At 40.4% G+C, this 15190-nt stretch overlaps 1 protein-coding gene across 1 annotated transcript; it reads left to right on the top strand.

Moving 5' to 3' along the window:
* The first annotated feature begins 427 nt into the window (after positions 1–427).
* Positions 428–14728, top strand: ncapd3 (non-SMC condensin II complex, subunit D3). Its single transcript, XM_037124806.1, has 35 exons — positions 428–538; positions 976–1145; positions 1523–1685; positions 2040–2203; positions 2790–2954; positions 3036–3097; positions 3181–3268; positions 3437–3570; positions 4052–4124; positions 4235–4360; positions 4711–4963; positions 5184–5222; positions 5317–5409; positions 5585–5658; positions 6093–6227; positions 6386–6606; positions 6766–6957; positions 7055–7152; positions 7225–7334; positions 7983–8090; positions 8793–8907; positions 9213–9308; positions 9456–9694; positions 10479–10558; positions 10811–10948; positions 11136–11269; positions 11477–11685; positions 11964–12074; positions 12270–12437; positions 12671–12783; positions 12882–12946; positions 13470–13517; positions 13692–13754; positions 13848–13896; positions 14460–14728. Exons 1-35 carry the CDS (start codon positions 487–489, stop codon positions 14527–14529), a joined length of 4218 nt encoding a protein of 1405 aa, XP_036980701.1. The 5' UTR covers positions 428–486; the 3' UTR covers positions 14530–14728.
* The last annotated feature ends 462 nt before the right edge of the window (positions 14729–15190 follow it).

The following is a 15190-nucleotide window of genomic DNA, read 5'->3' as shown; positions in this document are numbered from 1 at the left end:
TTGTTTTGTTTATCACACATTAACACATTTATAGTAAAAATTCATTACATTTTAATTTGAGTTAACTTGCCTCACATTTATAGGACACTTAATCTTGTATTTTTATAAATTTATATAACCTATTAATTTAAGTTATTTGATTTATTTGGTAGGCTACTAATATATTGGAGGCAATCGTATTCATGGCTGTATTGTATTGGGCTAAAGTTACACCTTTGACCTTTTTAATAAAGAGAGAGAAAAACATCCATGAGTAGCGGCTCAGGATGTTACTGCCGCTGTGGTAGATGTTCATACTCAGACCACAGCACGGCGGTAATCAAAGCTGAAAGAGACACAGGACAAAAGAACTCAGTACAGTAGGTGGCAGCATGCACCTCTACGCGTTGGTTTGAAAGCCGCTATTAAATAAGAGAAGAAGAAATATTCTTCTGCGCATGCGCAAAAGGCGTCGTTTCGGGCGGGCTGATTCAAAACATAAACAAGATGGACTTGATATCCGCGCTGCACTTTCTGAAGTTAAAAGAAATCCCAGAAGGTAAAATTGAGTGTGTCTTCTACCATGTGCACGATTTTTTTTTGTATTTTATTGATTGAAGGGAGGAATAACTTTGGATATTTTACGCCGCCCTGACCTAAACTCAAGTAACTCTGAAGTTAGCTAACGTCAAGTTAGCTAACTTCAGACTCCCACCCTGTCCTCGTGTAGTTTCACGAGAAACACAGTCACATCTCGTTCACAAATCTTGAAAGTTTGCCGATGCCGCCTGTTTTGAAAGTAACAAACATTAAAAATCAAACCTTAGACTGTGTCCGTGAATCGTTGGGAATCGGCTGTCAGCTGTCAACACTCACTGCAGCTTGAACTGTCCCCCTTCGTCTCGTGTTAGTAACCCAAACCAATCTTTACGAGATAACGTTAATGAGCTATTTGCCTGATCCAGTTAAGGATGTGATAACTTTTTTTATTTTCAGACTGGGTGGATGCAGTATGGGACCTCGAGTTTACAGAGAGAAAACCATTGGATGAAATCGCAGAGGAGGAACTTGCAGTCAGTGGACACAAGTCCTTCAGAGCTCTGTACCAGTGTTTACTGGCCCACGCTGCTGACCATCAAAAGCCAGGCAAAGATGGAGCTTCACAGGTAAAACTGATCTAACACAGAGACAAATAATACAAATACACATAGAAGGAATATTTGAGTTTTACACAAACTTTACTCAGACCCTCTTATATTTTCTGTTGCCCATTTTCCAAATCCTCCTCCTGCAATCACGTAGACTGGTGTCATACTTTACAGGCTGCCCCTCAGTTTTTCCCAAGTGCACTAAGAAAAAATAATGTGCAAAGACTAATGACTTTAGCTGTCATGTATATCTATTTTTTTGTTTTGAATGTACTGAAAATATCGGCTATCCGCCCTTTTTTTTTATTTTGACGCAAAACATTAGTCTGCTTGATATCCACTTTCCTGTCTAATCTCAGCAATGATAACATACTGTCTCCCATGTTGAACTTTAGAGCATCTGGGCGACTCTGGGGGTGAATGGGGTCTCAGTCAAGTCTCTGGTGGCTGTGCTATCCTATTTCATCTTGGCGGGAAAAGCCAAAGCAGCCAGTGTCCAGCAAAGAGTGTGTGGACTGCTCGCTGCATCAATCTACCTGCTGCTCCTAGGAATCCCAGGTGAGAAAATCAGCGAGAGATATGCATCTTAGAAGTATGGCATATTGCATCAGTGCAGCCACATAGCAATAAGGTTTTATTTATATTCTTCTTCTGGGGATTATTGAAACAGTGAGTAGATACTATTAAGCTTGTGTTTTCACTTTACTGCTTGTCGTTGAATCAGTACCTGTAGTATTATATATTTTCAGTTGATCAATGAAAAATACACAAAAAAAGGGAAAATCGTTATTGGGTTTCATTTTACTGTAATGCATTCCTAGATAGGTATCAGCCCTGATAAAGCAGTTGACCCCAAGTATGCACCTATCTTTGAAGCTAACTTTGTGTGTTTTGTGTGTTCCTTGCTTTCAGGGAGCATCGCCAATAAGGTCTTCCATGAGGTTTTGTTGGACACATGTGCAGACTTGACCTCTCACTGTTGGCCTCAGGACTCTGGAAAGAAGCGCAAGAAGGATGGCCTGAAGAGTTCCCAGACAGATGGAAAACGCTCCAAACCACAGCGGAAAGACACTGAGGTATGGTCATGAACTCAACATCACTAAAAGCTACAGGACCATTATAAGATGTGATGATGCAATAATAATAATTCATCTTGGAGGGTAAAAAAATCATCAACAGCAGGTCAAAGGCCACTGAAACGTTAAACACTACCTGTGGTAAGATTCATTACATTGTATCTATCTGCACCATTTGTTAACATTCAACACTAACTGTGGGAAGTGTATGTGTAATAATATTGGCATTAATTTTGAATAGTGTGTAATTACTCTTGTTAGTTTTTATTCTACACTTACGTTGAATGTAATTACTTATTTTCTTTAAGTTTTACTTGACTGTACTTCTTTCCTTGTGCTGCTTTGACACCTGAATTCCCCAGCTAGGAGATAAATAAGTGATTATTTTATTTGATCGAATTTTGATATGGATATGTAAAATAGGTAACTTAATGTTACTGCTGACTACTAATTTCCTTTCATCAGTTAATTGACTGATCATTGCAGCTGTGGTAAAGGATGATGTATTATTGAAATGACCAACAGTGGAATAAATAAAGTCTAGAGGGAGTGTGGAAATGATTTAAACTGTTGCTGTTGTCCTCAGATGGAAGTGGATGATGAAGAGGAGGAAGAAGAGGAGCTTCATTTCTCTGGCCAGGACTTGATGAAGATCAGGGATGCTGTGGTTCTCTTGGTCCAAAGCCTCCTCAGGCTCCTGGAGACTTTTCAACTCAAAGACAGACCACAGAGCACCAGCAACTGCATGCAGGTGGCAAAATCACCCCCACTTTATACCACACTGCACTGTCCTCATATTTGAGTTGTTTACATATTTGTGTTTTCTCTGCAGATCTTCTGTAAGCTACTGTACTTTGAGCCGGTCGTTGGAGAACTAACCTTTGCAGCTGTGCAGTGAGTTTTCTTATTTCTCTCTATGTCTTGTTCAAGAATCTATCAAGGATGTGATCGAGCTGACAATTTTTTTTTCTGCACAGAGATATCACCAAACTGAAGAGTGTTCCTGAGATGGCTTTCTATGGCCTGCAACTGCTCTGCTCACCAAAACATGGAGACCAGACAGAAGTAAGGCCCATGGCTTGTGATTATCTGAGAATCAGAATAGCAGGAAATTCAGGAAACTTTTGCAGGAAAAGTCTTGTTGTACTTGAAGCGTGGGTGATACCTATAGTTTAATATGTTCTTAATGCCAATCAACAGATATTTCTAATAAAACAGATGTCTCTTGTTCAGTCTCTGCGCAGGGTTTTCCACCAGCTTCTCTATGTGATCCTGATGATGAATAAAGGCAACAGAGGGAAGCCCTCCCTCCTTGTAACTAGCCAGGCCATCCTGTCCACCCGCGACCAGGCTGTCCATTTTGTTTGGTAAGCAGCCGTCTGTTGATCAAAAATTAAACCAAATGTTGAGTCTGATTTAATCAAGTGAGGAGATTAACATTTTACATACCTGCCAATCTGTATGCATTTTGCACGGCAGGTACGTATTTTCACATCAAAATATGCTGGTGCGACTATTGTTCCTGATGCAGCAATTATTTATTAATGAAAAAGAACCAATTAATTTTATGATTTTTGGCTCCATGCACATAAACTTATTTTTCATTTTCTTTTTTTTTTTATTTCTCAAAAAAGTTGTCAGGTCTGATTTCAATTCCTGTCACAGTTTTTGAAATGATGTACTGGACTTCAACTCTACCAACTGCAGTGAATGAAAATTTCTGCTCACACCGCAAAATGCTTGATGTACATTGAATGTGTCATTCCGCTCTGTCTTAATTATAAATGCTGACAACAAGAATCTCCATCAATATAACTTTGTACACGGTTTGTGTGTTTATGATTATAGTCATCTTGTGACTGAGCTGAAGGAGATGGCGCCTCCTTTCATGCAGATCCTCCTGCAGCATATCTGCTACCAGGTAAATCCTCCAGCAAACACTCAGCAGTGATGCGCTTCCTAGATAAGATAAAAATGACAGTCAATGATAGTCAGCTGTATGTGATATATTGTTCCTCTGTGGATGTTTAGATGGTGGAGAAGAGTGAGTATCGAAGCCATGGAGCCCAGGCTGTGGCTATGTTAACGTCTCAGATGGAAAGTAGTGACTATGCCTGCTTCATCAAGTGGCTGTCTAACTTCTCCAGAAGCTCAAAGGTAACGCATCACACTCGTTACCTCTTTAATTCTGTGATTCAGACATTTCATGATGATTGCAGGTTTTTGCACATGTTGTTGTTCACATGTTGTACAAATGAGTTTAAACAACTGATTTCCACAGTTCAGATTTTAACCCCCTGTGATGTTCTCATGACGTTCACAGTCTGACAACTAAACAGACTCAAAATAAAAGACGATCAAAGTTTCATTGTTTAATCCCTACAGAAAGCAAATATCCCTGACTGAATGTCAGGAATCAGTGGCTATAATTTAAATATGTGTCAGGCTTCATCATCTCCTATCAGTGGATTCCCCGTGTGTACAGTCTGATGTTCTGGCTTCTGTAGATGGTGCACCGGCTTTTCTCCATCGATGTGGTGATGGTTCTGCTTGAGCAGCCAGAGAGGCAGCCGGAGGAGTGTCCAGACCCTGAGCTTGCTTGCTTCCTGCCACACAAGTTCCTGATCCAGAGCCTGCTGTTTGCTCGGCGGATGGACAACTCCCCGACTGTCCAAGGCCACGCCCTCAACTGCCTGGCACAGTGTCTGGAGCTGCCGTCTTTCAACGTCACCCGGGCCATCCATGACCTCTTCGCTGCCAGTGAGTTTGAAAAATTGTTAAAGTAGTTGTGAGGTTGAGTTGAGTTTTCGATCTAGGACCAGTTTCAATAGACAATACACTTTGTAGAGCTTAAGTATGAATACACATAACTTTTGGCATTATGTATAATCTAAGGGGAAAATGTTTGTATATTGAGAGCTACTGTGTTTGTTATTGCAAACTATAAATAGAAGAAAATCTGTCTCCCCTCTTTGTGAAGGTGAAACCCACACAGTGCTGGAAAGTGAAATCACAGAAGGTATGCATATTCTTTTTTAAAATTTTGTCAAGGCCTGCTTCGCTATGGTACATGTCTGAACTGTTGGTGTTTGTGATGTGACTTTGTCCTCCAGGAAGTGTTAGCGCTCAGCAGACCCAGAAAACCTACCGCACTCTGCCGTTCAGGACTGTGGAAATCAGCACCACGGATGGCTCCGTCTTTGACGGTGAGACAAACTAGTTTCAGCATGTCACTCAAATATTTGTATTACATGCACTGAGTACTGCCCATCAGTTTGGAAACAGGTGTAGAAGTACTGTTTACACTTTTGTACTTTTGGATAAATATTTATTTCGTCAAAGTCTGAGACTGATTTGAATTATTATATATTTATGATGCAGCAAAAGAGAATCTGGCTCTTCTCCTGCGGCGCGTGGAGGACTCAAAAACGAACGTGAGGAAATCGGCTCTGCAGGTATCAGGAACTGAGTTTTACCAGACAGCTTCATGTTTAAAATCCAAATAAGCACAATAGTCATTAGTACTGTATACAGTCATGGTCAAAATGTTGCTTCCCGTTTGGCCTATGATTACAGCTTATCATCAAAATTAAGAAAAAAAAGTCTTAAAACATTTCACTTAATGTGTAATGTAATGTAATGTAAATGTAATGAATCTAGAATATAGGAAAGTTTCACATTTTGAATTCAGTTTCGGAAAAAAAAAAAACTTTTTCCATGATTCTAATTTCTGAGATGCACCTGAACGTGTTCTTTACAATGTACGTAAAATTTTGACCACGACTGCATATATTTTTGACCCTGGTTTTCTGTGCAGCTTTGCAGTTTGTGGTAAACAAAGTCAGGCACAGGTGACCTTTAACCTTCATCCTTTGCTGTCCCTCCACAGGCCCTTGTTGGTCTCCTGAAACATGCTGTGATCCCCATGAGCTGGGAGAACTTGTCTACACTATCAGAGCGCTGCAGAGACTCAGCTGTGTCTGTGAAGAAGAAGGCCCTGCAATGTGTGGGAGAGCTGCTCGCTGTGAGTGATAATCAGCAGCAGAACATGGAATTTGTTTTTTGTTTTTTTTTTTACAAACGAAGCTCACAGGGCTATCAGCTTTAGAGCTGGAACGATTAATCATTTGTCTTTTTTGATAAACATTTCCAAAAGTATCTTTTATTTTCTCTGATCACCAGGCTAAACCAGAGTGCAACATGGTGCAGAGGGTGTGGCTACAGGGTGTAGTGCCAGCCGTGGTGGACCCTGAGAACTCAGTACAGGAAAAAGCCCTTGAAGCTCTAGACCAGGTGGTCCTCAGCCAGGTCAAGCAGTACTCTGCCAGCCGCCATCTAGATGCAAGTCAGAGGCTGACTTGGGACCTGCTGGGCCTGCTCTGTCATGAGTGCCAGAACCTCAGGTTGGACCAAATACATTCATTCCCTTTTCTGTCTATATAGACATACAGCAGACCATAACCAAAAATCAAACCATACCAGTTAAATGAAAAGTCTTTATTGTTTGGAGCATGATCACCTCACTGCTGTTGCTGATATTGTATTTTGCTCTGGGTCTCCAGCCGATATTTCAGCAGGGCCTTCACCATCTGGTCCAAACAGAACAAGTTTACACCGTCATTCATCACCAACCTGATCTCACACACCGAGGCAGATCACGCTGCTGGGGCCTGGCTGCTGCTCTCCAAGGTGGTCGCTTCATCACCCAAACTGCCCTATGGCAAAATCCTGGATGCTTGGGACAGCATGATCAGGTGAGTGGGATACAGGATAATTATTCACAACATTTACTTTGAGCTCATAATTTATTTTCAGCTGAGAATCCACAGTAAGATGTATTTTTGTTCTCAGTTCAAAGGCTGTATCTGTGCCAACCTGCTGTCACATCCTGTCTGTGATGGGAGACATTGCTGCACATTTGAATGAGGATACCAAGGACAGGATAGTTAGTAAGTGACTGTGGAACTGGGTGATGGATAAATTCACATGAAGAGTCTGTCATAATCCTTCTCTCTCTCCAGAGGATCTAATGTGTTGGTTGAAGAGCTTTACTTTGTCCCTGGAGGTGATCTCCGCTTCTGTGGAGACTCTTCTTCAATTTGGCCGCAGTGAAGACATCAAACAAACTCAGGTTGGGCTTCTTGTCTTGCCTTTATGGTACTACAGCTGTGGAATCAAGTGTTTTTTCTGCATAGTTTTATAACCAAATGTAACCCCACGACTAAAGTTCAGAAGACAGCAATGCTGGTTCAAGTCTAAGTGAAGGTTTTTCATATTAACTGATGCTGTTTACATTAGTGCATAGAATATAATGCAGAAAAAAATGCTAAAGATGATTAATATTTATGAAATTCATCGTGAAGTTAACTGTTTCACTGCACTGATGTCATTTTGGACAATAAATGGTAACATATCTCACCTGCATTACATATATGTGTCACGCTAACTTTTTATCAACCACCAGACATCTAACTAAGCTAACTGACAAAGCCAACCAATCAGTCAAGGTCTTATGAGCACACCCTGTTCTCCTGAGCAGTATGATTGCGCCCTCTGCTGTTCAAATGGAACAGTAGAATTCATTCATGCTGATTTCCCTCACTAGATCCATGAGCTTTATTAGTACAATAACTACATGTTTGGGATTTTCTACTGAATGTCAACTTTCCAGTAGAATTCCAGCAAACGTTAAAGTTAGACATACAGGGTGAAAAACTCATCTCCTGTTTCCACTTGTTGACTCTATCATGTGATACCTGATTTATTTTGTTTTGTTCAGGCTTTTCTGAACCAGCACTGTGGTGAGTTGGTGTCTGTCTGTGAGGCTTATCTAGCCAGCATCATCTTGAGTGAGAAGGGAGCCGAGAACCTCAATGAGGAGCTGATGGTGAGAACTAAGCCTTATTATTATTTATTCATTTTGCTGTTGTCTATACAGAATAAAAATAACAGTGTGACGGTTCACAACTACGGAAGCCCTTAATGGCCATACATTCAGATATTTTATTTCCTCTGTTTTCCCAAGATAACGGGATAATTATCTTGAGATAAAGAAATTTTGCTTTCACGAGATAACGGGATAATTATCTCGAGATAACGAAATTTTGCTTTCCCGAGATAACGGGATAATTATCTCGAGATAACGGGATAATTATCTCGAAATAATGGGATAATTATCTCGAGATAACGGGATAATTATCTCGAAATAATGGGATAATTATCTCGAGATAACGAAACTTTGCTTTCCCGAGATAACGGGATAATTATCTCGAGATAACGAAACTTTGCTTTCCCGAGATAACGGGATAATTATCTCGAGATAACGAAACTTTGCTTTCCCGAGATAACGGGATAATTAAGTGTGTGTGTGTGTGTATGTGTATATGTGTATATGAGTCAGTCAGACGCTTTCAAAATAAAAGTCCTGCATTTAGCGTCTACTATAATTAATGAAATAATAACCTGTCTTTTTACCCCAACACTTATTCACCTCGAACGTTTGTGTTGTTGGACTTAAAAACACCAGCCTGTAAGACGCCTTTTTTGTGCTTGTGATAAAACTATAATATATAATGTGTCTCTCTTTCAGGTAAAACACCTCCACACTCTGGGTGTGGCTTCACTTCACTGTCCTTCTAAGGTTGGCAAAAGGACAGTGCTGCTGGTGGAATCTGTCCTCACAACACATTCTGTCAAACTAGCAGGTAGGGAGGATGGAAATCTAAGAAACACAGTTCTGAGTGCTTTATTGTAGGTAACTGGACGTGTTTCAGTTTCTTGAAGATGTTTCACCTCTCATCGAAGAGGCGTCCTCAGTTCTAACTAACTGGAGGGATCAACAATCAATAATAATTATCTACATAGAAATTAAGTAACCATCTGATGTTACACATTGTATTGCTTTGGAGGAATGTATTACACTGTACCAAAGGGCTATTTCTGGTGATAGCAAGACAAATTAATTTATGGTTGACATGGCTGAGCTGTTCTTTATGTTGGTCACTGACAGAAAACCAGGAGGAGCTGCCAGCCTCGCTGCCGCTGTCCCAGTTCAAAACAAACTCTCTGTCTACCAAAGTCAGAGCGCATGGAGTCATCACCTTAGGTAAACTGTCCATCTCACAGTTTTTGTCTGAGAAACATTGCTCATAATTGCACACAAAATGATAGCCTCAAACTTAATACATTTATGCCATCTCATCCTCAAACTCATCAGACATGTTTTCTCTTGATTGGTGTCTGTCTGGATCAGGTAAACTGTGTCTGCAGCACGAGGAACTAGTCCAGAAGTACCTGCCAGTGTTTGCCAGGGAGCTGGAGGTTGGCACGGAGGTTGCCGTGCGCAACAATGTGGTGGTGATTATGTGCGATCTGTGTGTTCGATACACCAACATCGTGGATCACTACATACCCAACATCTCCACCTGTCTGCAAGACAATGAAGCTGTCATCAGGGAACAGACTCTGATCATGCTGACCAACCTGCTGCAGGTGGGAACTGTTGTTTGTTGTGTGTTACTATTCATTGCAGTTTAATACAAAAAAATAAATGGGGTTGTATGACCAATGAGGTAAAGCTATGTATTAAGGTCCTTGTAATAAATGTTTGTAGTTGATGGGCAATAAGGAACTTATAACACCATACACAATGCTTAAAAACATTAATAAGAGTATATAAGCATTTATAATGGCATCATACACACATTTATTGTTGGATTATAAGTCAATTAAAGATATCAATACAAACCTTATCAGTTTCTCATAACTGTTTTTTCAAGTCTCTCCTTTAACTTATACTATATTATACTTATACTTTGTAAGCAGTTAATAGTTGACTACACCTTTTACAGCTATCAGATTTAACACAAGATAAATGCGTTGTTCAGGTTAATCGATTCTTTTACATGTATTCACAGGATTTTCAGCTCGGTCAACTCAACTTTGAACACAATTTAAAAACAATTCTGAAACATGGATTTCTGTTTTCAGCACTAGGCACTGAAGTTTTCTCTAAATAGTTTAAATAGCTGTAAAATAAATCACTTAAGAAACATCTGATTGCTGATTAAACACAGGAATTAGTTTGACTTTGAAGATTCTGCACTGATCAACCCTGTTTCCTCTTTCATACTACTAGACTATTCCCTGAGAATCTTTCTAGAGGGGATGAGAATCAAGGTTAAGTTGTCAGCTCTGTTGTAGCTTGTCAATTCCCAGCGTTGGGGTTCCTCTTCTTCATTTAATGTTTATCTCTAACTGCCCCTGTTTTTTCTAGGAGGAATTTGTGAAATGGAAGGGCTCCCTCTTCTTCCGCTTCATGTCGGCGCTGGTCGACCCGGTTCCTGCCATTGCCAGGTAAATTACACTGTGCAAAGATAGAAAGATGATGACTGTAAATAATAATAATAATGGATTCTACAGTAACAGTTGCCAAAGTTGGGGCAGTGTTGGGAAAACAACACCAATGTCAATATTTGTGTCAGTATTGTAATGGCCAAGATAAAGATCATACATTACGCATGTGCACACACACGGAGCTTGGACCAATCCATTTGACCGCCTAATATCAACTGCCTGTTGTTGCTGCCTGCCTGTTTCCTGTCCCAGTCTGTGTGAATACTGTCTGGTCCACCTGCTGCTGAAGAAGAACCCGGAAATGTTCAGCGTGCACTTCATCGAGTGCATCTTCCACTTTAATTCCTACAACAAACACAAGTCTTACAACAAGTTCCCTCAAAGTGAGAGGTAGGAAACTGTCATGCATGCCACATCTGACTTCATTTCTTTTTGATGATGTTCAATGACAGCACTTTAACTAGATTGATAAACTGAAATAGTACAGTATCTGTCCTGTTATAGATCAGGATTATTTGTAAAGTTTATTCCATTGTTGTTTTATTCATTGGACTTATCTTTTCCAAAATCTGTCCAGAGAAAAGGTTTTGTTTTCTCTGAAAGGAGCTCATCATCGTGACAAGCGTTTTCGGATCTACCGCTTCCTGTTGGAGCACTTTACAGACACACAGCGTTTCAACATCACCAACAAGATCAATCAGACTGTCTTAGGTGAGCATGTGTGCAGAGTCAAATCCAAGAAATCACTCGCGCAAAAAATCCGTGATTTGATTTTATAGATAAACTCTAGTTATTCTTATTTCAATCATGTTTCTGGACTGTGGACTGACCAGTGTCTTTCACCATTGGAGCACTACTGACTTGAAATAGGAAAAAAAAAAAAAATCCCTTCTAACCTCTTACCTTTTCCTACCTCAGCATGCTTTGCAGATGAGGAGCTGCCTCTAGATGCAGATGGTGCTGCGATTTTGTCAGAGACCTTCAAGATCTTGAGTCTGAAGGAGATGAAGCTGCAGGCCATATCTGCAGGCGCAGGAGGCCCAGCAGGGGAGGAGCCAGAGGAGGAGAACATGGCCAACATGGCTAAGGCTGTCATACAGGCAGCACAGAAGAAGGTGGTGTCACAGGTTAGAAATACTCATAAAGAAAAAAATTACATACCATAACTCTGCAACAGACTCATTCAAATATTGTTGGTTTTTTCCTCTGATTTTAAACTTGGAATCAAGTTTCTCTTCTTTAGTAATGCCCATCTATGTAGTAGTCCAGCAAAGGTGTGGTCAACATCAGGCTTTAGATTGAAGATGAAATTAGTGACAGAGGGTTCTTGGTGGGAAAACACCAGCTGTTCAATAGTGTGTAATTTTGTGTGGAGCTCCTCTTAGCCTCCTGTTCTGATCCACAGGTTCAGAAAAAGGCCTTCATCGAGAACACAGTTCCCCTCATCATCAGCCTGAAGAGCCTGCTCGAGCAAAAACGCTCTCCTGTGCTCAGAGACCTAATGGCCTACCTCCAGGTGAGTTGTGCACACTATCTGCATGTTGGGAGAAAAAACAAAGATCTGACAGGTTGAGTGATGTTTATGTGTCCACTTATTCAGTTTGTAAATTATAGTAATCTTAAAAAGTCTTCACCCTAACCTAACCCTGAAGTGCTTACACAAAGTGTGTTACATATTACAAACATAACATTATGCTGTTGTTCCCATCAGGTGACAATGCAAGACTACCGTAATGAGGTGAAGGAGTGTTTCGCTGGAGACGAGCAGCTTGCAGCTGAGGTGGAGTTTGCTCTGAAGACGGCTGAGAAGGAGAGAGAGATGGAGGAACAGTTGGAGAACTGCAGCCTGACGGAAGACGGGAGGATTCCCACTGCACAGGTCAGACATTCACAACAACACTGAGAGTTAAGGTATTTAGTGAATCTCTGAAGCAAACTTACTGGGTTAAAATAACAATTATAATAATACAGTATATAAGTAGAAGCTGGAGTAAATGTTAGCTTTTAAATGTGTTTCAACTAGAAAGTTAGAAACTCTTATTTACTTATATCGATACAAGCCAGTGTCTGTGAGTTCCAAACAGTCATCTTAATTGTGCTCTCTCTCCTCAGTGTTCAGTCCAGGGCTCTCCTGTCAGGTCCAGGCCCCTCCTCCCCTTTAACTTTGCCACACCACAGGTGCCACGTCCAAACCCCATGTCTGCCAGACTGACAAACACGGACAGGTAGGTCTTCATCACAGCAGCTGTTGTCACTAATAAATTAAACACGGGATGCCTAGTAATAAACACAAATTTACAAATGCGTATGTATCTTTTATCAGTCGTGTGCACAGATCCAGGCTGGAGGAACCTGTCCAGTCTAAGTCGATCACTCTGGAAAGAACAGGTATGACACACTGGAGGTTCAAGAAAACTCTGAAGCTGTGGAAGAGGTTCCAGTTTGGAGTTCAAGGGTCATATGTTAACTTGAAAGGCCAATCTGTCTGCGCATCCCTACACGCACTAATACCTTCAAAAGGGTTTTCAGGAAAAAAAAACAAAAAAAACTTCGCTGCTTCTCAGATCAACAATCAAAAGAACAACTCAGTTGTTGTGAAGTGGTTTCATCTGGATCAGTATGAAACAGATGATGTCATTCTGGTCCATTCCGGAATAAAAACACCAGATCAAGATTTCAACACCTAAATTTTATAGTTGTTAAAGTAACCCCTAAATCCTGTTTGTTTAAAAATTCAAATGGTGTTGTCATGACACTAGACATTCTAACTTTGGTACCAAGTCATTGAATTATTTTATCAAAAGATAAATATAACAAGGCTTGTGTTCTGTGTGTTAAGAACTACAGCATTTAAGGTCATTTTCTTCTGAATAGTCGATCTATCCTGACTGACATGTGACTTTGTTTTCAGTGATGCGCAAAGGAGTTGTGGATGACCGAGCCTTCAGCACACCAGCAGGTACAGCCTCTGCGACACATCCCACACCACACAGCTGGTCTTCAACGCATGCTTTTATCCATATAATATTTCCGCACCAGACAGAACTGAACACACCACCATTATCAGTGCTAGGGAGAGTTCTCTGCTAAGACTATTTCTGACAACTGTCCACCTCTCCTCCCTATCATCCAGGTGTCAACGTCAACTTAACTTTTGATGAAGGACTCAGTGCGATCTTCAGTGAGCGAGGAACAAGTGAGTAAATCTGGTTTCAAGTTTGAAGTACGACAGTGCCTGTTTGTCAGAAATCAAGGTTTGGATTAATTTTTGTCTATTGTGTTCTTACAGGTCTTGGCGGAGAGACTAGTGTTCTTCATGTGCGGCAAAATGAGCAGCAGTAAGTGTGTTACTTTATCTATCACAGTCTATATTTCAGTCATTTGGGCATCTGATTAAGATGCTACCTGGGGTCTGTCCTTTGGAGGTTTTCTGTGAACTTCCTGAAGGGATCATACAGCATACACAGTTCCATGTTCTGCCCTTAAGTATGGTCTCGTAGCTGAAATAATTCAGAGGGTCTTTTCATGAAATTTGTTGTCAGTAAAATAAAGACATAAAAAACAGCCTTATCCTTTAAAGGGTCAGTTCAACCAAACTTCAAATAGTGTCTTTCCCTCAAGACAATTTCAGTTTTATTTGTCAGGGTTTGAAGATATTGTTCTCTTAGATTTTTTACCTCTAATGTCATTTAGTTTGCATTGCTCACAGCAATGATGTTATTCAACTACTTTTTTTTTCTTTCATTGGAAACTGTCTCTGTTCCAAGTTGTAATATATTGATCAGACTTTTGACTTTAATTTAAATAACACGGCTTGTCTTATGCTACACTGTGGCAAACACGGTTTTATATTTCTGTGGAGAAGGTGGGATTAATAACTTGGCTTTCTTCTGTGTTTCAGAGCTCCTGGACCAAGGCTGTGGAACGTGCAGTCTCCTCTCCGCCAGAAGAAAAAAACATCGAGAGTTTAACTGACATACAGCTTTGTTTCTTTGTTTCTGTTTTTTGTCTTTGCTATAACTACAGCTGTTACTGCTTCTTTCATCTTCATTTACATCTACTGTTGTTGATTGATATTCTGTCACCTTTATCTTTGATATATTTGTGTAACTATTGTCTACTTTTTTGGGGGGGTAATAAAGTGGACCTTGATTATTGGTCACCAGATTAGTTGCAGGTCTGTAGTATGTTGTTAAAACGGTTTCCTCTTCTAAATGTCCTCAGTTGGGGGCGTTAAGCACATAAATAGGTAATTTCGTGCAAATTCATCTAAAAGTGCCAAATTTAGCACAGATGTACCTCAGGTCATGCTGAACTAATTTAGCTAGGGCGCCGGAGCCAGAGACCCTCAAGCCAAGATGGCGGACAAATCCAATATGGCCGCTGCCCAAAAAGGGTTCCAACTATAACTTCTGAACCACATTAGCTACAAATACAAACTTGATGTATTTTTCAGCTTAATTGATCATGGGAAACATTATATCTGGACCGTTTAATCCTCCAATTCCAATATGGCCACTGTCCAAAAAAAGCAGTTTTGATTGTAGTATGGGCACCAAATTTGGCACGGATGCAGCTGAGGGCATATTGAAATGATTTAGCTAGGGCACCCAAGCCAGACAAATCCAATAT

The sequence above is a fragment of the Acanthopagrus latus genome, chromosome 15, assembly GCF_904848185.1.
Source record: "Acanthopagrus latus isolate v.2019 chromosome 15, fAcaLat1.1, whole genome shotgun sequence".
Classification (NCBI taxonomy): domain Eukaryota; kingdom Metazoa; phylum Chordata; class Actinopteri; order Spariformes; family Sparidae; genus Acanthopagrus; species Acanthopagrus latus.
The sequence above is the reverse complement of the archived record's forward strand: the minus strand, read 5'-3'. Positions and strand labels throughout refer to the sequence as shown.